At 35.8% G+C, this 24,406-nt stretch overlaps 1 protein-coding gene across 6 annotated transcripts in view; it reads left to right on the top strand.

The window, feature by feature from the left end:
* Nucleotides 1-24,406, top strand: part of ZNF638 (zinc finger protein 638) — a 167,129-nt gene that overhangs the window by 136,974 nt on the left and 5,749 nt on the right. For 4 of the 6 annotated variants that reach the window (XM_074398569.1, XM_010333483.3, XM_074398580.1 and 1 more), the window contains exons 17-27: nucleotides 1,414-1,542; nucleotides 3,404-3,445; nucleotides 3,965-4,099; nucleotides 6,575-6,700; nucleotides 10,813-10,850; nucleotides 15,014-16,241; nucleotides 16,834-16,899; nucleotides 18,315-19,269; nucleotides 20,395-20,499; nucleotides 22,732-22,833; nucleotides 24,229-24,347. In XM_074398569.1, coding sequence (XP_074254670.1) covers nucleotides 1,414-1,542; nucleotides 3,404-3,445; nucleotides 3,965-4,099; nucleotides 6,575-6,700; nucleotides 10,813-10,850; nucleotides 15,014-16,241; nucleotides 16,834-16,899; nucleotides 18,315-19,269; nucleotides 20,395-20,499; nucleotides 22,732-22,833; nucleotides 24,229-24,347 — 3,045 coding nt within the window. Of the gene's footprint in view, nucleotides 1-1,413; nucleotides 1,543-3,403; nucleotides 3,446-3,964; nucleotides 4,100-6,574; nucleotides 6,701-10,812; nucleotides 10,851-15,013; nucleotides 16,242-16,833; nucleotides 16,900-18,311; nucleotides 19,270-20,394; nucleotides 20,500-22,731; nucleotides 22,834-24,228; nucleotides 24,348-24,406 lie in introns of all 6 variants that reach the window. The other 2 variants (XM_074398572.1, XM_074398567.1) reach the window with 1 other exon arrangement.

The following is a 24,406-nucleotide window of genomic DNA, read 5'->3' as shown; positions in this document are numbered from 1 at the left end:
AACCATTGCATTATGTAAAATGGTTCAACTTTAAGCCTAAGTTATCTGCCCAGTTTTGAGTGGAGTTGAGTAAAATTATTAAAACATTTGGAGATTTAATGCAAATGCTTTAAACATTTATGAAATTAAAATTAATGTAAGTTAAAATGAAAATTTAAGAACTGAAGAGTATTTGTTTAAAATGGGAAACAGGATTCACATCTGCTTTATGCTGTAACACATTAAAACTACAATCGACAACCCTAAGAGATAATTCACCGTTGAGCACAGTGGCTTACGCCTATAATCCTAGCACTTTGGGATGCTGAGGTGGGTGGATCATGAGGTCAGAATTTCGAGACCAGTCTGGTGAACATGGTAAAGCCCCGCCTCTACTAAAAATATTAAAAATTAGCCAGGCATGGTGGTGCACGCCTGGAATCCCAGCTACTCTGGAGGCTGAGGAAGGAGAATTGCTTGAACCCAGGAGGCGGAGATTGTGATGAGTGGAGATCACACCACTGCACTCCAGCCTGGGCAACAGCAAGACTCCATCTCAAAAAAAAAAAGCCAGGCGCAGTGACTCATGCCTGTAATCCCAGCAGTTTGGGAGGCTGAGGTGGGTGGATCACAGGGTCAGGAGTTTGAGACCAGTCTGGCCAGCATGGTAAAGCCCCATCCCTACTTAAAATACAAAAAATTAGCTGAGCATAGTGGCGGGTGACTGTAGTTCCAGCTACAGTCTGAGGCTGAGGCAGGAGAATTGCTTGAACCCAGCAGGTGGAGGTTGCAGTGAACCAAGATCTCACCACTGCACTCCAGCCTGGACAACAGAGCAAGACTCCATCTCACAAAAAATAGAGAGAATTCATTTAAAAATAGGCTTACAATTATAAGCAAACACATAGATGTCTATCTCATTAATTACCAAATATGCAGAAGTTTCAATCTCTTTACTTACCAAGGCGTGAAAATAAAAACCAAAATATATGGAGCTAGTTTTACACCTATTAAAATAACAAAATGAAAAAAGACTTCACAACTATTACACGTTTCTTTGCTTCTTTCATTTCTCATATTTTTAAATATTTTATCAATAAACTTATTTACTCAAATATTATTGATTAGAAATATATCTGCTACATATACTGCTACAATATATCTGCTATAGTTACTGCCCTAAGGATACAGTGTTGAATAAGATTTTCTTAATGTCATTTGCTAGACTGTCCCTTTTTTTTTCCTCTCTTTAGTTTGCCTTTGTATAGTAAGTTTAGTCATTCATTATTTCTCACTTATGGTTGTAATATTCTTGGTGTGTGGGCCTCAATTTTCTGAGGACTGCATTTTTTAATCTTAAAAATATTTACTAAGTTGTTATACATGTAAGTCTATTTTTGAGAAAAAGTAACAAGATTAATTTTTTAATTAAAGGCATATATAGAAATAAATAGAAAAGCTGCTGAGTCTATGGTAAAATTTTATACCTGCTTCCCAGTATTGATGGATGGAAATCAACTCTCAATAACTATGGCACCTGAAAACATGAATGTAAAAGATGAGGTAAATCAGACCACCATTTTTACTAGTTTTTACTAGTTAAAACTGTTTCACCATTTTTACTGAGTTTTTAAATTAAATTTGTTATAGTCTGTATTATGTTTTCTAGTTTTCATTTTGCATCATATTTTTCTCACAGACATTGAGAAAGCTTCCTTTCCCTCCAACAATCACCCAGTTACCCATTCCATTTGCTTGAGAGTTACCTTCATAGTGAGAGAATCCTATTCTTCATGTGTATGTTTGGATGGTAAAAAGGTTGAATTTGTTCTAAAACCAGGCTTCTTTCTACTCTTTCTGCTATTATCTGTAATCTAAACTAGAATTCTGGAAGCTATCTTTAGTTTTTTTTTCTCTTATTTCTTACATTCAGTTCCTTGCTAGATCTTGTTTATTTTAACTCTGTGAGCTCATTCCCTCTTCCTCATCCCGCATACCATATTGCTTTATTTCTTAAAAACTCTTACTGGTCCAGGTGTGGTGGTTCATGCTGGTGATCTCAGCACTATGAGAAGCTGAGATGGGAGGATTGTATGAGCCCAGGACTTCAAGACCCAAGCCCAGCCTGGGCAACAAAGTGAGACCCCATCTCTACAGAACTTAATTAGCTGGGCATGGAGGCACATACCTGTGTTCCCAGCTCCTCGGGATGCTGAGGTAGGAGGATCCCTTGAGCCCAGGAGTTCAAGGCTCCCCTGAGCTGTGATTGTGCCACTGAACTTCAGCTTGTCTGACAGAGGGAGACCCAGTCTCAAAAACAGGTAGACCTCTTCCTGGACCAGAACTAATTGTCTTTTGTACACACTACCTTCAATTTGATAAAACTCCCGCAAGCTCTCAGCTTTTATCTGAAGTATACACCCTTCATTGCCTCTCTGTGGCCTATAAATATTTACAGTCAACTGCTGAGAAGCGTAAGGTAGAAATATTTTATCCTTTTTAGAGGCAGGTAGAAATGCATGTAGTAATGTAAAAATGCCTTTCATTGAGAATCATTCTAATGTGATTTAATTGGTGAGATTATTTTGTACATGTTAGTAGTATCAATAAGAAAAAAAGTTAGGATCCTCAGTCTTATAAAGTCAGCACGGTGGCTCACACCACCTTGGGAGGCCAAGGCAGGCGGATCACGAGGTCAGGAGATTGAGACCATCCTGGCCAACATGGTGAAACCCCTTCTCCACTAAAAATGCAAAAAGTAGCTGGGCATGGTGTTGGATGCCTGTAATCCCAGGTATTTGGGAGGCTGAGGCAGGAGAATTGCTTGAATGTGGGAAGCGGAGGTTGCAGTGAGCTGAGATTGTGCCACTGCACTGCAGCCTGGCGACTCTGTCTAAAAAAAAAAAAAAAGAAGATAATGTCCAATTTCCTTTGCCTGCACACAGAGCCTTCTATTAGTTGTCCTCTGCCTGCTTTGATATCCTTGTTTCATGATCTTCATCTCTTCATAATTCAGTAGCACCAAATCTGTACCTTTATGCACTGTGCTGTTATATTTGCCTACATCTCTGTCTTCCTCATCTCCTACTTGACATAGTTAACTTCTTTTGTAGTTTGAATTCTCTTCTGTTGTCTAAATTAAATCTCTTTATTTCTTATATGTGAATTTGAATGTCTTTCCTAAACGGTGCTGCCTTATTATTTTATGTTCTTAGGGAAATAAGAAGAATTGTATGGGTTAGGATGAGATTTGTTTAGGAGAGAGAAAGGTTTTTGGAAAGAACATAACTTTTACTGCTTCTTAATTTTGTGAAATACTTTAATGGATATTTGTATAGATTGTCATATTATAAATCTTAACTAAGTAAGTATATGTATGAGAAAGAGCTTATACCATCAACGTTTATCTATTTTGGCTTTTTAGGAAGCTCTATTTACAACCTTGGTAAAAGAAAATGACCCAGAGGTGAGTTTTGCATGTAAATACTCTTTTATATACTTACTTAATTGGTGGAAGCATTGATTGTTTTATTTTGTTTGTTCACCTTTTAGGAATTAAAACTTTAGAAGTAATTTTAAGATATTAAGGTGATGGAGATATCAGATGGGTCTTCTTGGTAAAAATACAAAAATAAACGGTTATTGTAGTCTTTGATGTGAAAAATTTTCGGGTACTGAATTGCATACTAAGTGGTCTAATATGTCAATATCCTGCCTGAGGATGTTTTGGGTAAATGTTATGTTGATGGTAGAAATACTGTACTGCCCATTTTAGTACATCGTTTTGCTGATTATGTGTATGTAAAATTAAGAGCCCACTGTCATCCCCTGTGTAGTCATTTTCTTACTCTTGGGAGAAGACATCATCTGACCTCTGTAATACTAAATTAATGTTAATCTGTTTTACTGTTTGTTGCTTCATCTGTGGTTTTTTTTTTTTTTCCTATACTATCTCTTAAAAACAAAACAAAACGAAAAACTACAGGCAAACATAGATACAATTTATGATCGATTTGTACATCTTGATAATTTACCAGAAGATGGACTTCAGTGTGTACTTTGTGTTGGACTTCAGTTTGGAAAAGTGGATCACCATGTATTCATAAGTAATAAAAACAAGGTAACAAGTTCCCTGGTAATTTAGCTATGCGTTCTATAGAGAATATATAATAACCCTATGTTCTTAAGATGTGCAACTTCTAACTCAGCTTCTGATCTGAAGCATCTATAAACAATACTGAGCCACTTTGCAGAATTATGATAAACCAGAATATTTTCTTCTGGACTGTGCCGAGAAAGAAGAGATGATCTCTTTTTCAGAAGTTCTAATTTTTAAGAAGAAATAAGATTTACACAAGGGGGGAAGGGTAATACAGTGTAGACAGCATTATCCTTTTGGTGAGTTTAGACCTGAGTTCCTTTGGCTCTGATCTTAACTATCTTTGTGGTCTTGGCTAAGTTGGTTTGCACTTACTTGTAAAACGAAAGGAGTATACCTAATTTTTTTTTTCTTTTTTTTTTTTTTTTGAGATGGAGTCTCACTCTGTCACCCAGGCTGGAGAACAGTGGTGTAATCTCAGCTCACTGCAGCCTCCACCCCTCGGGTTCAAGTGATTCTCCTGCCTTAGCCTCCTGAGTAACTGGGATTACAGGCACCATGCCTGGCTAATTTTTGTATTTTTAGTAGAGATGGGGTTTCAACATTTTGGGTAGGGTGGTCTTGAACTCCTGACCTCATGATCCGCCCTCCTCAGCCTCCCAAAGTGCTGGGATTACAAGTATGAGCCACCAATTACCTAATATTTCTTTAAGTTCCTTCCAGCTATGAAACACTTGAGTTAGGTCCATTTGTTTGTTTATATGGAAAGAGAGGGGTATAAATAAAATAATTGCTGGGTGCAGTGGCTTACAACTGTAATCCCAGCACTTTGGGAAGCTGAGGTGAGGGGATTGCTTGAGCACAGCAGTTCGAGACCAGCCTGGGCAACGTAGTGGGATGCTGTCTCCACAAAATGCTTAAAAATTACCTGGGCAGGGTTGTATGTGCCTGTGGTCCCAGCTGCTGGGGAGGCTGAGGCAGGAGGATGGCTTGAGCCCAGGAGTTGGTGGGTATAGTGAGCTGTGTTCACAACACTACACTCTAGTCTGGGTGACATAGTGAGATCCTGTCTCAAAAATAATGATTCCTTAATTTTCTGATTTGGCCTCTTTAAGAAACAAAAATTATTTCTCCATTTACATTTGATATACCTTCTGTATTTAATATGTTTTTCAGCTATATGTTCATTAAAATTAAATTTTTATCAGCCATATATTACCTAGAAAGGCAAGGGTTTATATGAAAGTGGACAATATTTACTTCATAAAGAGCATTTGATTAACAACTAGATAATTTCTTTGATATGCTTCTAACTGTTAAATAGAGCATAGAATGGAATATGATAGTGTGACATAGAATGGAAGGTGGGACACAACAGATGACACGTAGGAATTCTCAGCTTTCTTGCAAACATCTTTAATCCTCTATTAAAAAAATACCTGTCGGCTGGGCGCGGTGGCTCAAGCCTGTAATCCCAGCACTTTGGGAGGCCGAGGCGGGTGGATCTCAAGGTCAAGAGACCGAGACCATCCTGGTCAACATGGTGAAACCCCATCTCTACTAAAAATACAAAAAATTAGCTGGGCATGGTGGCGCGTGCCTGTAATCCCAGCTACTCAGGAGGCTGAGGCAGGAGAATTGCCTGAACCCAGGAGGCGGAGGTTGCGGTGAGCCGAGATCGCGCCATTGCACTCCAGCCTGGTTAAGAAGAGCAAAACTCCGTCTCAAAAATAAAAAAGAGGGAAAAAAAAACCCTGTCATTCTCTTCAGTTTTGCCTTGTCTTTACCTTTTAAGGATTGTTTTCTTTTCCTTGAAATAAGGATTAACCTTACCTTTGTAATCACATCTGAAACCTGAAAGAAAAATACATTTCAAACTTTTAAAGAGTTAACATTTTTATTTTAGTAAAATGCACAGATTTTACCATTTGTAAGACACAAATTTAACATTTTAACCATGTTAGTTAGTTCAGTGATATTAAGCGCCTTCACGTTGTGCAGCCATCACCACCATCCATTTCCATTTTCATCTTCTGGAACTGAAGCTTTCTATCCTTTTGACAATAACTCACCATTAATTCAGCCCTTGTCAACCATTATTTCTGTTTTTATAAATTTACTCTAGTTACTTCATGCATGTGGAATTGTATTTTCTTTTTGTGACTGGCTCATGTCACTTAGCATAATGTCTTCAAGGTTCATCCATGTTGCAGCATGTATCAGATTTTTCTTCCGTTTTAAAGCCAAGTAATAGTCTGTTTTATGCATATAACACATTTTGATACCCACTCATTTATTGATGGACAGTTGGGTTGCTTCTGCCTTTGGTCTGTTGTGAATAATGCTTCTTTGAACATGGATGTACAAATACATGTTAAAGTCTTGGCTTTCATTCCTTTTAGGTATGTACTAAAAAGTGGAATTTTTGGATTATGTGGTTATTCTAATTTTAATTTTTTTAAAGAACTATTCATAACATTTTAATCTTCTCCTAAGGCAATTCTTCAGTTAGATAGTCCTGGATCTGCTCAGTCAATGTACAGCTTTCTGAAACAAAATCCACAAAACATTGGTGACCATATATTGACCTGTACATTATCTCCAAAGATAGACTTACCAGAGGTAAGATTTCTCTTGTGTCAGCGTTTGTGCTTTTAGAAAATACAGAAAACATGAAGGTCATTCTCAGGCAGTAGTCAAACTGTTTCTGTGTTTAGAGATGATTATTTACTATTTGTTTTGCAATCAACATTACAATTTTTATAGTTTATAAAGCAGTATAAATTTGAATCCATTTTGGCTTCCTCTGGGTAGAAAGAATTTTGTTTCTTTTTGTTTCAGTTATATTTATTACAAACTGTTTTTGTGTTATGAAATAAGATTTCATAGATTCTTGGCTTACACAGTAGTACATGGAGGAAAGCTATGAATAGTCCACCTTTGAAAGCATTAAATTTGAACTCAGATATTTTCTCCTTCTGTTCCATTGCATGCTGCTAGCAGAGGTATATAATAGGACCTTTTATCTGGTGTCCATATGTTTTTTGTTAATATGTTAAAAATCTTGCACTGTCTAAAGGAAAAGGCAATTTCATCATCTAAATCCAAATTAAGCAGAGTATCTTTAAATAAATGTATTATGATAGGTATCAGCTTCAACAAAAAGGAGTGGCTCATTTCACCTGATAACTTCAGAAAAAAATGTAAACGTTTTTAGCTGTTCCCCAGCAGAGAATGCATTTTAAAATTTTTGTGATTTTTATTTTTCAAGTTCTTACTGTGTTCAACTAAGTTCAAAATTAAACACTGACTGCAATCTTTATTCCAGAAATACAGTCCCGAATTCTTAGAGATAAAGAAAATTAAAATGTGAAAATGTACATAAACTTCTGCCTGAATTGATACTTCACTTCCTTAGCTCTTACCCAGAACTTTATATGTATAGCTTAACTTGGGTAACACATTTGACTTATTTATAACAGTTTTCAATTGACTGCTATTTGAAGTGAGTTAGTAAATCAACTCTATATTATTCTCTCTTCAACGTCTGTGGTTTTTGTTAACCTGAAATGTTACTTCTTGTGTAGTATGTGTGATCTTTATTTCAGTATCTATAGTTAGCTTGTGTACGAAGCATGTAGCACTCCATTCTAAATACTGAAAACTAGTTCTGTATTTTTTATATCATTATTATGAAGATATTTACTGCAGAATTAAGTAATAATGAGAATGGGTTTATAAAGAAGCGAATATGTGTAATATGTGTTCATAACCTCTGCACTCACAGGTGAGTTTCTTATATTTCCAGTCATTTCTCAGAGTGCTGCCACATTTTTGTTTCCATAAGTTTATGGTTTTCTTGTATGGTTTAGGGTTTGTATTTTGTTGTTGAAAGGGAGGATAAAATGGCAGTCTTCATGTTACTTTGATCATCTGTGTAACTTAATGGAATCTCCTTTCAGAGCTGTTTTTGTGACTCTTAATTTATGAACATTTGTTTTGTCAAACAGTTATACATCTTAGTTTTTTTTTTTTTTCATTGTTTTTCTGAGTTATGTCTACTTTTTCTTGGATTCTTTATCTGTCACATCACAGATTGTTTTTCTGTTTGCTAGAGTACATTCTCAAAATTTTTTTTTACCCCCAGAAGGTCTTTGTAGGCAGTACATTTTCTGAGTCTCTGGATGTTTGAAACGGACTTTATTTTGCTCTTACGTATTTCATTGATTGATTGTCTACATATAAAATTCTGTGCTTAGGTTATTTTTTCTGTCACCTGGGCTGGAGTGCCATGGTGCAATCATAGCTCACAGCAGCCTCAACTCCTGGGCTCAAGTGATCCTCTCACTTCAGCCTCCAGAGTAGACTACAGGTGCATGCCACCATGCCCAGCTAATTTTATTTTATTTTTGATTTTTTATGTTTGTGTAGATGGGGTCTCACTGTTGCCCAGGCTGGTCGCAAACTTCTGGCCTGAAGTGATCCTGCAGCCTGGGCCTTCCCAAGTTTTAGAATTACAGATGTGAGCCACTGTGCCTGGCCCTAAACTAGTATTTATCTAATTCCTTTTCTCTATGCTAACACCATCTTAGGGGTTGGAATACCATGATGAACATTGTTTCAGTATCTTTGTTCGGATTATATTTTAGTGGAGGACATAGACTATAAACAGATACAAGTGGTAAAATGACTATGAATAAATAAGGTATAAAAGAGACTGATTAATATGAGGGATGTGTATCTTAAAGTGGTCACTGGTAGTCCCCCAGCAGAAGAGTTATATGAGAGACCTGATAGAAGTAAGAGAGGAAGCTATGAATAAATAAGGTATAAAAGAGACTGATTAATATGAGGGATGTGTATCTTAAAGTGGTCGCTGGTAGTCCCCCAGCAGAAGAGTTATATGAGAGACCTGATAGAAGTAAGAGAGGAAGCTCTAAGAAAATATCAAGGAGAAGAGATTTTCAGACAGAAGAACCAGATCAAAGGCTTTAGGGACAGATTTGATGATTCAAGAATTTCCAAAGATAGGATTGGTATTGTTATTCCAGTGAGTAAGGTTTTATCTTGGTTTGGGACTCATTTCACACATCCTGCTTAGAGCAGAATGATGTTTTTTGAAATCTAAAGCTGAGGTAGCTTCCCCACCCCCCTCAACATAAGAGAAGTATTTTTTTTTTCCTTTTCTTCAAGGTGAAGTCTTGCTCTATTGCCCAGGCTGGAGTGCAGTGGTGCGATCTTGGCTCACTGCAACCTCCACCTGCCGGGTTCAAGCAATTCTCCTGCCTCAGCCTCCCAAGTAGCTGGGACTATAGGCGCGTGCCACCATGCCTGGCTAGTTTCCATATTTTTAGTAGAGATGGAGTTTTACCATGCTGGGCAGGTTGATCTGCCCACTTCAGTCTCCCAAAGCGCTGGGATTACAGGTGTAAACCACTATCCCCGGCCCCAGGGAAGTTTTTCTATTACTATTTTTTGATTTATTCCCTTCAGTTTTTAATACTCTATTTTTCTGGAAATAACACTGGTACTGATTTCATAGATGATATGTTCTCTTGAATTTTTATGAGGATGTTCTTTTGAGTTTTTTAAAAGGCACTTCAGTTCTTCAGTTGTCTGAAATATCTTTTCTTTAGCTGTTTTTATATGCTTATGTTGTTCACTTTTGTGCATTTGTTTTTCTGTTATTCTTTTATGAATAAGGAAGCAAGTTGACCAATATAGGTATCTGATGTAGCATTCCACTAATAGCATACAGGTTTTTTTTTTCCCCCCTCTAATAAACTCTTCTCCTGAATGGAAAGCTGCTAATAAACAGTCTCTGTGATTGGGACTTACAAACCATCATTTTTAATTTTGGCAGTATCATTAGGATATTAACTAGACTTGTTAATCCCTTTACTGTGGGACTCCCAACACCTACGCCAGGAATCCTCTCTAGACCCATTGAATTTCCTTAAAGTACTGTTTTCAGTTTTTAGTCTTACAAAATCTTTCTAGAAAGAAAGTTTCTAGAAAGAAAGAGAATGCATGATTTCTCAGAAAAGGCTTCCTTCTAGTATGTATAAGCTGTAAATGGCAGATATTTTGCCATTTTGTTCACTGATGCATCCCAAGTAGCTAGGACAGTGCTTGGCATATAAGGACTGATTTTTAATTCCTGCCCTTTTTGGGGCTCCTGAATATTGCTTTCTTGGGGCCCACATTATCAGATAAATATTTAAAATATTGATCAGGTATCAGACAGATCCTTAAAAGGATTCTTGTTCAATTTTGTCCAGCATTTCTAGGTATTTTGAATAGGAAACTTTTTTAGTCGGCCGATCTCTTTTACAATAGAAGTCTTTTAAAATAATTCCACAAAGAAGATGTTGATATTTCACATTTATTGATTTTAGTCTAGGCAAAAGATGGTATTTCCAGACTTCTAAAGTTAAAAAAAGTTTCTTGTGTATGTCATTATTAAGGAAACTTATTTTTCTCATTAATTGCTTGATATAAATTATTGTGTGTGACCTAATTTGGAGGTTTTTTATCTACTTAGAAAACATTCTAGAACCTGATAATAATGTAAACACTAGCTGCTTTGGTACATTTTTCAAGGGTTTTGTTTTTGTTTTTTGGTTTTTTTTTCCTTTTTTGACCTTAAATTTTAACTAAAAACATTGTTTTGATAGTTAAATATTTCAAATCCAGTGGAATAGCCTCTTAATAAAATACTGATTATATTACAGGTGCAAACTGAGCAAGACCCAGAATTAGAAAAAGAAAGGTATGTTGCTTTATGTTTACTAACACTTATGTAGCATTTCGTTTCTGAGTTTCATTGCTATATTTTATAGTTATGGCTCATATGGAGTAAAAAGTTCCTATTCTACATGTTTTATTTTGTGTACGTATGGGCTTGTTATAGTTTTCTTTTGGAGTTCTGTCTGACCTAGGAGTTGTGTTTGTTGTTTTTTGTTTATTTACTCTCATTCAAGTACTTAAAGAATATTTAGAGTAACTGCATATATAAACAGTTGAGTTAAATAAACATCACTTTAGAGAAAACGTTTTAAGATTCTCAGCTTAACTCCATGAACAGTAATTACATTGTTTTTGTTAAGTTTTTCTATTCTAAAACACGATAGTAAAATTTTAACCTTTTAAAGTTACTTAATTTCAGTGTGTATTTTGATACTTTTTAAAAAAACAACTGGGTGGGGGCAAATACATACTTTTAGAAAACGTATATACAGTTTTACATTATCAGAGGAATTAAAGCTTGTTCTTAAAAGTCTCCACAAACTGGTGACTTACAGCCTTGTTTTGACCACATAAAGTATACCCTCTCCTTAATAACTTTCTTATTCCGATGGATGTCTTCCTTATCACCACCCTTATTTCACCAATTAATGACTTGCCTTTCATTGCTCTTCATGTGAATCACTAATTTAGAATATTTCTTTTTCCTCCTGTATACTAATTGATTTATCAGTATTTGTTAGTCCCTGTTGTAAGAGCCTATATTTGTTTGAAACAGCAGTTTGAAAGTGTTTAAATATGAAAAATGTTTAAATATGGAAAGTGTTTATTTGATGTACTGATTTTAAGATCCCTGAAAAACAGAATGTCTTATAGATTTTTCTTCTAAGTATTTTCATAAAATCAGATTATTTTAGTTGATAAAGATGATGAGTACATTAAAATATATCAGTAACTTTAAGCAGTAGGTTTTCTCTGTGTGTCAGCACAGGGTTTTAAAAGTTGTATGTCATCATACCAATTACATTCACATACCTAAGCAATAATAGCACCAGTAGTGTATAATGTGAAAGCCTTTGAGGGGCTTAATAAACGGTGCCTATGTAGTAGTATACATAGAACTAAAGATTGGCCACAGTAACTCTGGCAAAACCCATTGTATTTCATTTTACAAAGTTTTTTTGAGGTCTGCATGAAAAGTTGTTGACTATAGCAGCAGTAGTTGGTTATTGTTCTCTCATTGTTTAGGCATAGCTTTTAAAATTGAATATATTTCTTCATGAATTTACAGATAAGGTTCAACCTCATAAAATTAATTTTTAAAATCAGTACCAAAAACTTAATTCCCCCATATATATACTTTTAAAACTTACGTTAGAGAAAAGGATGTGGGATAGGTCCAGAATACTAAACGTTTCTTTTAGAGTACACTGATAGCTGAGAAAATACTATTTGTTATTTTTGTTGTGTTTTTTTTAGAGACAGGGTCTTGCTGTGTTACTCAGGCTGGCCTTGAACTCCTGAGCTCAAGCTCGTTTCCCACCTCAGCTTCCTGAGTAGCTGGTACTACATGCAGTTGTTTGTTTTGTTTTGTTTTGTTTTAAAGCACTTGTGGTTGCCAATTCATCATGAATATGATGATTTTATTTAATGTAAATGATTTAAATACTGTTTAGAGGAAATTTCAGGTGGGTACATTCGTAATTTAATAATTCACATTATGTCTGTATTCATCCTGTTGAGATGGAAACAGGTTTTATTTACCATGTGATTAAGGCCACAAATAAAAGTGCTAGATGAAATTTTTCTAATTTATTAATGTTAGGAAGTACCCAGTTGGTCTCTGAAATAAACACTAATCTTTAGTAATATGAAGTCCCAGTCTAAAGTTTCTCAGGATATTTGTATTTCAGTGTTTATGTTTGTTCTCATGCCCAGCTTTTATTGCATGCTTTTTCTGAAGGCTGTGAAATTCTGGTATTTGGTGTATGGGGGCAGGAGGGAGGAGTGGCAAATGCGATATCTGTATCTCAAATGCCTTTCTGGAATCCTTTTATGTTGTATTTCCCGGAATATGACTGTGTTTTCATTTGATCTTTACAAAGTGGTTGTTTAACTTTGGTGTTGATGTCATTTGACATTTCAAATTGTCTTTTCAGACTAACTTGATCAATACTAAGGCTTTCCCCCATATTAGTCAGAAAGCAGATACTAGTTTTGGTAAATGACTTACCTAAATAAAACACTGTGATGTAATAAGACTAGCACACAAGGACAAATATGGAACTAAATAATTTTCTGAGTAGACCTGAGTTACCTGTTTCAAGTATGGAACTGCATAGTGGTTCAGATTGTGTAAAAGATAATTTTTTATTGAAAAATTTTTAATATGGTAAAGGGAAAAGTCTCGCTATATGCTTAAGCCAGGAATCAAGTTCTCCATTGTTACCCTAGCCCCATAGGTGTTTTTACATAGCCGTAAGTTTCTAAAGCTTTTATGTAGGGTTAATACGTAGTATAGTAATGAGGCAGGAATTTCAGTATATTCTTCATTATTGGAAATGAGTCTTGTAATTTAAAGACAAAAGCTTATTTTGAGAAATAATATTCATGTACCTGCTGTAACTGTGACTGTCACTACTCTTTCTTTTCACTGTTGTGCTTTGCCACAAATTTTATCTTGAATTGTAAAAATTTGAAACTGTTAAAATTAGCCATTGATGTTTTGAATTAAAGGGATATGATTATTTCAAATAAAAACCATTTTAGCATGCAAAGAATAACTTGCACAATGAATAGAATATTCATTGAGGTTTATGGTCAAGAGATAGTTCTTTAATCTGGTAGAAAAGTTTTCTCCTCAGGATGTAATCTTTGGGGCTTGAAGGAAGACTAGTTTAGTTCAAATGATTTAAGACCCTGATATTGTAGCACGACTTACTCTAAACTTCTTAAATATAATTACTGTCTCAGCACATAGATACATATCATCTTGTGTTAACTAAAGGGTACATGGGCACCCTTTAAGAAGCAAGTCAAAAGGGGATGGTTCATCCTCTCCTTCCTTAAAAATTAGGAGAAGAAAGTCAATACTTGTTAATAATCAGGTATTGATATGATAGGATCACTTTCCGGTGTCTTTCTCCAACCTGCTGCTTCTCGTTATGTGACTATATTTGGTAAATTTTAATTTGCATTGAAAGCATGTTGGGTGTTGTTTTTGGAAGCTAAGGGTTTCCTTGTCCTTCAAAGTAACCTCTGATTTTTTTTAATATTAATATAAAAATAACTCACTCTGTATCTACCTCAGTGAAAGTACTGGAATTATAGAATCACATACTTTTCATATACTTTAGATTTGGAAAGATCATGATGAAATAAGATGACTTAAATAACTTAGCCATGCATTTCCTCCATTTCTTCTAAATAATAGTACTTAAATATTTCAGTTAAATATTAGAATTATACATTGCTCCCTCTAATTGGGAAGGTTTATTTTTTTAACTTACTTCTTCTTATAGCCAAAGGCAAATATTTATAATAAGATTGTATGTTCACGTAAGGTGGTTGTATCAGGTTTTGTCACTACCTTTAAATCTTCAATAGAGTATGCAAAGAATACTTTCAAAAAGGTTTTCTTTTAAGTATTACTAATAATACAGCTCTTGGGTAATTAAAAAAATATTGTACATCCAAAAAAGTAAAAAGAGGTGTTACGATGTACAGTATTGGTCTCTTCTGCCCACCAATTTCTGTTTATATTCTTTTTATCACTTAATTTTAAATCATAGTGCATGGATCATTAGTTTCATTGTAGAATTGTACACATTTATTTTATTTCAGTTACCACTGTTGGGAATAGGACCTAATATCTGAAGTATCTAAAATTTACATTTGGCCTTTCAATGTTAGGTGTTAACTTGACACAGGAAGGACAATAGTGGCTATAATCATGAGTGCAAAAGGAACATATCAACAGTCATAATTTATATTACATATTGGCATCAAAACATCTTAATCATTCTAATGCTGATTGGTTGGATTTCCCAGTGCTTATTACTAATGCATCAGGAAGTCTTAACAATTGGCATCAACAGGATTATTTATAATGGTTGAATCCTCATCATAGTTTGATTTTTGTTTGTGTTTTTGTTTGTGTTCTTTTTGTTTGTTTTTAAATACTTTTAGCCCTGGCTTGAAAAACAATCCAGTTGATGAAAGTGAGGTCCAAACAGCAACTGATAGTCCCTCTGTTAAACCTAATGAGCTTGAAGAAGAAAGTACACCCAACATGCAAACAGAAATTTTGGTACAGCAGGAGGAACCTTGTGAGGAAGAACCTGAAAAAGCAACATGTGATTCTGACTTTGCTATTGAAACATTGGAGGTTGAAACTCAAGGGGAGGATGTCAAAGAAGAAATTTCTCTTGTAGCATCCACTCCAGCCAGTATTGAGCAATTCACTGAAAATGCTGAGGAGTGTGCTTTAAATCAGCAGGTGTATAACAGTGACTTGGAGAAGAAAGACGCAGGAATTACTAACCCTGAAACAGCATTGTTACCATCTGATGGTGTGTTTATAGAAGAAAGGAACATCAAAGGAGTTATAGAAGAATCTCCATCTGAAGCAGAAGATATCTTTTCTGGAGTTACACAGTCTGTGGTAGAAGCTATAGCCGAAGTAGAAAAACCTGAAACTGTTGCAGAAATACTGCCATCATCTTGTATTGTGACATTAGTACCAGGAGTTTCCACTGGGGATGAGAAGACAGTGGGCAAAAAGAGTATTTCTGAAAAAAAAAGTAACATGGATGAAAAGGAGGAGAATGAATTTAATACCAAGGAAACCAGAATGGATCTTCAAATAGGAACAGAGAAGGCTGAAAAGAATGAAGGTAGGATGGTTGCAGAAAAGGTGGAAAAGATTATGGCATCAGTGAAAGAAAAGCCTGCAGAAAATACTTTATTCAAGGCATACCCAAATAAAGGAGTGGGTCAGGCTAATAATCCTGATGAAACTAGTAAGACTAGTATTCTGGCAGTATCCAGTGTATCTAGCAATAAATCAAGCATCAAGGCTGTTGTTGTCTCTTCTCCTAAGGCAAAAGCTACAGCTTCGAAAACGGAAAATCAGAAAAGTTTTCTAAAATCTGCACTTAGAGATCAAATCAATGCTGAAAAGAAACTTTCAGACAAGGAATTTGCTCTACTTAAACCTACAAGTGCCAGGTCAGGCTTGGCAGAAAACAGCAGTAAATTGAAACCCACTCAGAGCAGTTTTACCAGAGGAGGCAGTGGAAAGATCTCAGCCCTGCAAGGCAAGCTTTCTAAACTGGATTACAGGGATTTAACAAAACAATCTCAGGAAACAGAAGCTAGACCTTCCGTCATGAAGCGGGATGACAGCAGCAATAAGGTGAGGAGGGTAGGAAGAATGGCGCAGTGTGTCTTTGAAGTGATTAGCTTCGCTGGTGTAGCTATGGAGTAGGAGATGTAATTTTGTTTCATACTTTCACCTCCTCACTCCACCCCAGAAGCTCCCATTTTCATTTCTTAAATGATTCCATTGTTTAAGCCAGTATACATTTAGAGTATTAAGCTTGAGTTCATAATTTATTGACAGGTTTGAAAAGCATTATTTGGAAAATATTTGGTCAGAAATAACTGATTAAAAAAAAAAAAAGTTTGCAGTGGATCTCCTAAGGCGATTTACTACTTTGCTTCTGAATGGGAAACTGTTTCCTCTCTTAAATTGAACCTTGTTCTATCGGGTCACTGATTGCCCAACTAGACATTGTGGGACGAAAAGATCAGTAAAACTGAATTTAACTACAGCTTGTAGAGACTGTGCCTGTACTGTTTAATGACTGTTGACTTAGTTTGGTATATGTGTTAAATATTTGCATAATTGACTGTATTTTGGTAACGATTTCTGGGTGTTTTTTAAATACCATTTAATAATCTGGTTGTAAATTCTGTTTTTCTGTATTTCTTATTTACTATTTCAGACTTTGGCTGGACAAAACACTAAGAATTCTAAAAGTGCCGCTGGTAGAAGTTCCAAACCTAAAGAGGTAAAAAGTAGATCACAGACCCTAACTTTTTTTTTTATCGCACCATAGCACAGTGCATCATTCTTATAACTTGTGCCTGCCTTATAATAGTTAATACAAATGTTAGAGAGTTAGAGGTATAGAGCAAGGGATAGGGATGAGATGTTTTATTTTTAATTTACCTCTAATCCTATGATTAATTTACTTTTTGACCTTGAGTTAGCCTAAACACCTCGTGTTCTTGGCAAAGGAGCAAAATGTTATATGGGGACAGAAAGAGTAGAGTAGGAAAATACCTTCCATCTCATACTGACAGGAATAGGTTGTAGACACAGAAAAAAAATCATATATGTAAAGGAGAATGACTGACATTTGACTTGATTCATTCTAATTTTGTTAAAACAGGTTATTCTTTTGGCTCTAATTTAACCGTAAGTGGATGGTGGATGGTCTCTAAGATTTACTTTACTGGTACCACATGCTGTTGCCAAACAAACATATTTTATATTTGGTTGTTAAGTATTTCAGATTTTTACCATTACATAGAATATTTTTTCAGTCATTTTACTTTTATTACCTGGTAGGGGATGAATTTGTGCCTCTATTGTTGGGGCAAGGAGAAATGTTACTAGTTTAAAGCAGAAATAAGAATTAGGGCTACTCCATTTTGCTTTGTTAAGTTGATACTGCAACTGCTTGCAGATAATTCTCCCTAGAAATTACAAGGTTCATATTCTAATGTCACTGTTATATATAATAGCAGTTGATCACTGATAACATACTAAATGTACAGGAGCCCTGGTAGGAACTTACCTTCTTTACTATTGAAAGTATTTTAAAAATTACAGATACTTTGTTTTCAAATACGATTATATTAGATATTAAGCTTAATAACTTTTCCATACAACTTTCTCAAAATGTAACCATTGTATTTATTAAAATATATATTCTATAGTTAATTAATGTGTAAGCAATATACGTAATAAATGGAACAGTCTAATTAGCTGTTTACTTTCTAACTATATTTGAGGTGCTTTTAGAGGTCCAGTAAGTCTCCTAGAGCACTTGTTAGATGTTTGACATATGGAACAGTAAATCCTTTATATTGTTTGACAAATACTTTAAATGTAATATTTTTATGTGTCATACTTCAAAACTCATCATTTAGAAAATGTAATCTTACTGAATTTAAGAAGTGGAGTTAGGTTGACATTGTTAGGATTTTACCTTTGGCTTATACTTTGTGAATTATAGCTAAGTCATTTATGGCGCTGTTAAAAAAAAAAAACAAAAAACTCTTAATTTTAGCCTTTAGAAAACTTAATTAGCACTGAAATTCTCCCAGATGATCTGCATGCACATTTATTGTGACTATTTGGAATCTAGGCAATGTTCAGAATTTGTTTACAATACTATGATTTTTAACTTTCCAGCAGGAACCATTATTTCCATTTAATTTGGATGAATTTGTTACTGTGGATGAGGTTATAGAAGAAGTGAATCCTTCTCAAGCCAAGCAGAATCCACTAAAGGGAAAAAAGAAAGAAACTCTCAGAAATGTTCCATTCTCTGAACTTAACTTAAAGAAGAAAAAGGGGAGAACTTCAGCCCCTCGTGGTGTTGAGGGAGAACTATCTTTTGTAACATTGGATGAGATTGGGGAAGAAGAAGATGCAGCTGCACATCTAGCCCAAGCTCTAGTCACTGTGGATGAAGTAATTGATGAAGAAGAACTAAATATGGAAGAAATGGTAAAAAATTCAAATTCACTTTTTACATTAGATGAATTAATTGACCAAGATGATTGCATTTCCCACAGTGAACCTAAAGATGTTACTGTTCTGTCAGTGGCTGAAGAACAAGATCTTCTCAAACAGGAACGCTTGGTAACTGTGGATGAAATTGGAGAAGTGGAAGAGCTACCTTTGAATGAGTCAGCAGACATAACTTTTGCCACTTTAAATACGAAAGGAAATGAAGGAGATACTGTAAGGGATTCTATTGGCTTCATTTCTTCTCAGATGCCTGAAGACCCTTCTACTTTAGTTACTGTAGATGAAATACAAGATGACAGCAGTGATTTGCATTTAGTGACTTTGGATGAAGTAACTGAAGAGGATGAAGACTCTCTGGCTGATTTTAACAACCTTAAAGAAGAACTTAATTTTGTTACTGTTGATGAAGTTGGAGAGGAGGAGGATGGAGATAATGATTTAAAAGTTGAGTTAGCACAAAGCAAAAATGATGGTCCCACAGATAAAAAAGGGAATAGAAAGAAGAGAGCTGTGGACACAAAAAAGACAAAACTTGAAGCTTTGTCCCAAGTGGCTCCAGTAAATGAGAATGTTACGGAAGAAGATCTAAAAACCATGATTGAAAGACACTTAACAGGTAGATTCTTGGAAGTAGTAATTTCTCTGTTTTATGAGGGGATTTTATTTAAAATTAATTTTAAAATACATGTTGTGGCATTACCAGTAATTTCACCTAGTGTTGATATCAGAAGCCAACAGACAGTTACAGTCAACAATAAATTTTCCAAAGAACTGTATACAAGTTTCACAGTTTATTTAGAGTTATACAGCAGAACTTGCTCCAAGTTATACTTCAAAAAAGAATGACAAAAAACAGAAAACAAACTAAAGTAGCCAAATTAGAATTGGAATGAAAATGATATATTTGTATTGTGGGTAAAAGACAACTTTTGATAAATAGAAGAATATTTACATCAGATTTCCTCCCAGTTTTTACTTAGACTTAGGATTTAGAACAATTTATAAAGGAACTGTTTTGTTTTAAAGTAATATTGTAATGATACAGAATAGTAGGGCAGCTCACTTTCTGAACTTGAGGGAGATAAAAATAATTTCCATTAAGAAAATCTTGAGGTCCAACATTGTGGCTCATACTTACTGTCTCAGCACTGTACTTAGGGAGGCCAAGGTGGGAGAGTCACCTGAGGCCAGGAGTTCGACACCAGTCTGGGCAACCTAGCAAGACTCCTCTCTCTACTAAAAAATGAGCCAGGGGCAGTGACATGGATCTGTGGTTTCAGATGCTTAGGAGACTAAGGCGAGAGATCACTTGAGCCCAGAAGGTCGAGGTTGGGGTAAGCCATGGTCATTGCCACTGCACTCCAGCCTTGGTAGCAGTGAATGAGACACTGTCTCCAAAAAGAAGAAAAGAAAAAAAGCCTTTCGGAAGATTTAACTCAACTAAGAACAAAATACTAGGAAAGTCCCACAGGCTTATGGAACAAATTAGAAAAATATTCGTAGAAAAGAAGGTAGAAAAGCGTAGTTGTTTGGAAAATGGTAACTGGGAACAAAAGAAAATGTTTAAGCTGAATATTCTTAAATAGAATTCTTCTATTTTATATAGGCTTCCCACCCAAGTTTGGGTATATTTTGCAAAAAAAAAATTGTAATGTTGAAATTGTCATTCAGACAGTATAATATGATTAAAACAATTTAAATACTGTTTCTAGAGCAATAAATTAAGACTTTCTTTTTAAAGCTAAAACTCCAACCAAGAGAGTTAGAGTTGGGAAAACTCTGCCATCAGAAAAAGCTGTGGTGACAGAACCAGCAAAAGGTGAAGAGGCCTTCCAGATGAGTGAAGGTAACACAGGATTGTTTTGAATGGGAAGGAAAGTTACACAAGATAGTAGTTGGAGGTTTCAGAGATATATCTAAGAAGAAAAGCAGAAAAATCAGTGGAATAGACCAGGGGTGGGAAAAGTCAACTTAATTAGATGTGGGTAAGATTTTGATCTTTGTAATTTATAGAGAATGGATTATTGATAATTAGAATGTGCCAGATTAGTGGAAATGATTCTTGAAAGGTTATTCTGATTATGTTGCCTCATTAGATATAAATTATTTATTAACTAGCTGCTGTTTGTGGACCTTGCTTTGTGGATGCTTCTAAGCAGCCAGCCATGAATTAAAGAAGAAGTCTTAATAGAATTTATGACATTTAAGTTGAAACAAATAAGGAAATGTCTAGAATACTTCAGTCACTCAACAGATATTTGTCATATCCATTCTGTTGGGCACTGTTCATAACAGAAAGTTTAAAAGGATAGACAAAAGAAAGTACATAGCTCCTGCTCTCAAGGGGTTTGTTGATTCAGAGAGGTAAAGCAAAAAAATCACCTTGCCAGTATGATTATTTAAATAGAGCACTATAAGGGTATCTCTTTTACCATTCTAATTGTAGCACCCTCATTGCTGTCTTTTTTTTCCTATCCTGTCGTCCCTAAGGAAAACTTAATTATGATTCCATCCAAGGAGTTCATTGAATTTGATCTCAGGTGGGCTGTCAGTACTGCTCCCAATGTATTAGAGGTCTCCTTAGTTACTGCTTACATAACAATATGTTTGACAAAAGACCTACCTTGAGAAAAAGTCATTTTCCACACAATTGTAAACTTAAATCATTTATTTTAATCTATTTTAATTATGTAAGTTTAATATATGTTATATATTATTAAGATAAATGTGCCTTTGGAGTGGCAGGAGCAGATATGTTTGAGAAAGTGTATTGCTCCGATGAGGAAATAAACAATTATAGGAAGAGATTGGAGGCAAGGAAACCAGATTATTTCAACCATCAAGTTAAGAAAACTGATTCTAGGACTTGATCGGTAAAATGTGAGGCATAAGAGTAAGTAATGGTTTCAAAGTTCCTAGCCATCCCCTCAGGAATACCAAAGAGTAGCCCATTGGTAGCTCATGCCTATAATCCCAGCACTTTGGGAGGCCAAGGCGAGTGGATCACCTGAGGGCAGGAGTTTAAGACCAGCCTGACCGACATAGTGAAACCCTGTGTCTACTTAAAAAAAAACAGAAGTTAGCCGGGCGTGGCGGCATGTGCCTGTAACCCCAGCTACTCAGGAGGCTGAGGCAGGAGGATTGTTTAAACCCCTAAGCAATTCTTAAGGGAGGCCAAGGTTGCAGTGAGCCAAGGTCATTGTCACTGCACTCCAGCCTGGGCAATAGCGAGACTTTATGTCAAAAAACAAAACAAAACAAAACAAAACATAGCCCAGATGTAAGGAGAGAACACTGAACTTGAAGTCACAAAGTCTTAGTTCTAGCCTATGTCACTCACTAGCCGTACCATCTCGGCCATACCTGTTTATTACCTCTTGATTGTGCTTTCTCCATCTCTGAAGAAATAGGGATAAGAATGATTTGACTTGCCTATCTTACATGAGATGAAAGCTAAATCAATTATTACATATGTAAAAGGATTTTGTCAAGTATTATGCAACAGTAAGGTATTCCAGCTACTGAGGGTAATCAGAATTGCTTGGAACCAGTCTTCATTTTTGTCTGTCCCCAAGATCATAGTATGCAAATTCTGCTAACATTGAGTGCTTCTTGTTATTCACTTATTTGTATTAATTTTATTTGTGATTTTAGGTTATCAGTTTAGGCTCAATTTTCTAGGTTGGAAGGGCTTCCGTATTGGGCCATAGAATCAATTTCTGCTGTTATCCGTTTTCCTTAATCTCCACTCTGCTCTGCTCAGCACTTTGCATATATGAGTTCTCTTGCCAGTAACTATAGGACTTGAACAACTTGTATTACTCTTTAAATTTTCCCTGGAACATATATAAATGAAATTTTCTGTTAGCTTTAGGCTTATATTCCTAAATCCATTTGAATGGATTTACCCATTTATTCCTCACATCAAAGAATCTTGGATAACATTATGTGAAGAATAGTCAGATGGGATTAACCAAGGGAGGGTTCCTCTGAGTCTTAAGGTAAGAGTTATCCAGTGTTAACTTTACGAAATCTGTAAATCTATTCTGAATAGCTTTTTTCCCTTGAAAATTTTTAGTTGATGAGGAATCTGAATTAAAGGATTCAGAACCAGAGAGAAAACGCAAGAAGACTGAAGACTCTTCTTTAGGCAAATCAGTGACATCTGATGTCCCCGAAGGTAAAGTTAAAATGACATTTTTTTCGTATCTATATGAAATAAAAATTCAACACCGTAATAACTGTTACATCATTTAGATAAGTAGTTGGGTAATTTCACCTGCATTGTCAATTTTATAGTAGAAATTTGCATGTTTTACACAGCGGCATTTTTGAAGACAGTTGTGACTGGGCTGTTTTTACCTGAGAAGGATATTTTTGTTGCATTTTTGAAATCTGGGATGTATCTCCTCTTTTATTCCTGGAGCTTTCTTTGCCACTCTGTTGAGAATTTAGTTATACTTGCCCAGGCGGAAACTCATTCCAGCTAAGCAGAACATGCTGAAAATCTTTGCTAGCCAACTTTGTTCATAGTACGCTAAGGTGAGCTGAGGATGACCTTATTCAGCCAGCATACTCCTCAATCAGACAGTTGCCCATCATTCCATCTCTTTTCTTTCTTGTATTTTAACGGGATTCCTAAGAGGTTTACTTTATTATATTTTATTTTGAGATAGGGTTTCTGTCGCCTAGGCTGGAGTACAGTGGTGTGATCTCAGCTCACTGCAGCCCCTTCCTCTTGGGTTCAACCAACCCTCTCACCTCAGCCTCCTTAGTAGCTGGGACTACAGGTGTCTACCACCACACCTGGCTAATTTTTGTGTTTTTGGTGGATACGGGATTTCATAGTGTTGCTTAGACTGGTCTTAAACCCTTGAGCTCAAGCAGTCTGCCAACGTTGGCCTCCCAAAATGCTGAGATTACAGGCTCAAGCCACAGCTCTCAGCCAGAGGTTTCTTTTAGACTGTTAGATTCTTATCTAATGACTTGGTATTCTGAAGGATTATTGAACAGTTCTTTGTTATCTGAAGATGCTCCATGGGAATCTGTTTAGCTTGGCAGTATACCAAAGCAGTGGCATACTGGCATTCCCTAGAGGCTCTAGAATATTATAGAATGTGTTAATGAAATAAAGAGTTATGATCCCTAAATTTATAGCAGTGTATACTGTGCTCATATTTAAGTATATACTATGCTTAGTATTTTGTCATGTTTAAATAAATTGATGGAGACCAGGCATGGTGGCTCACACCTGTAAGCCCAGCACTTTGGGAGGCCAAGGCAGGCAGATCACCTGAGGTCAGGAGTTCGAGACCAGCCTTGGCAACATGGTAAAAAACCCATCTCTACTAAAAATACAAAATTAGCAGGGCATGGTGGCATGCACCTGTAATCCCAGCTACTTGGGAGGCTGAGGCAGGAGAATCACTTGAACCCAGGAGGCAGAGGGTTGCAGTGAGCTGAGATTGTGCCACTGCACTCCAGCCTGGACGACAGGCTCAAATAAATAAATAAATCGATGAACACAGCTGGAGGTAAATTCTTGCTAATTTTCCTCTTGTCTCTTATCCTCTAGAATTAGACTTTCTTGTACCTAAGGCTGGATTCTTCTGTCCAATTTGTTCCCTCTTCTACTCAGGTGAAAAAGCAATGACAAATCACTGCAAGAGTACACGTCATAAGCAAAATACTGAGGTAATTTTTAAAATTCTTACAAAATCTTGAGGTGGTGTTACTGTCTTAGAATCAAGTTA

This window comes from Saimiri boliviensis, chromosome 1 (genome assembly GCF_048565385.1).
Source record: "Saimiri boliviensis isolate mSaiBol1 chromosome 1, mSaiBol1.pri, whole genome shotgun sequence".
NCBI lineage: Eukaryota > Metazoa > Chordata > Mammalia > Primates > Cebidae > Saimiri > Saimiri boliviensis.
Note: the sequence above shows the minus strand (reverse complement) of the source record. Positions and strands in the feature narration are given on the sequence as shown.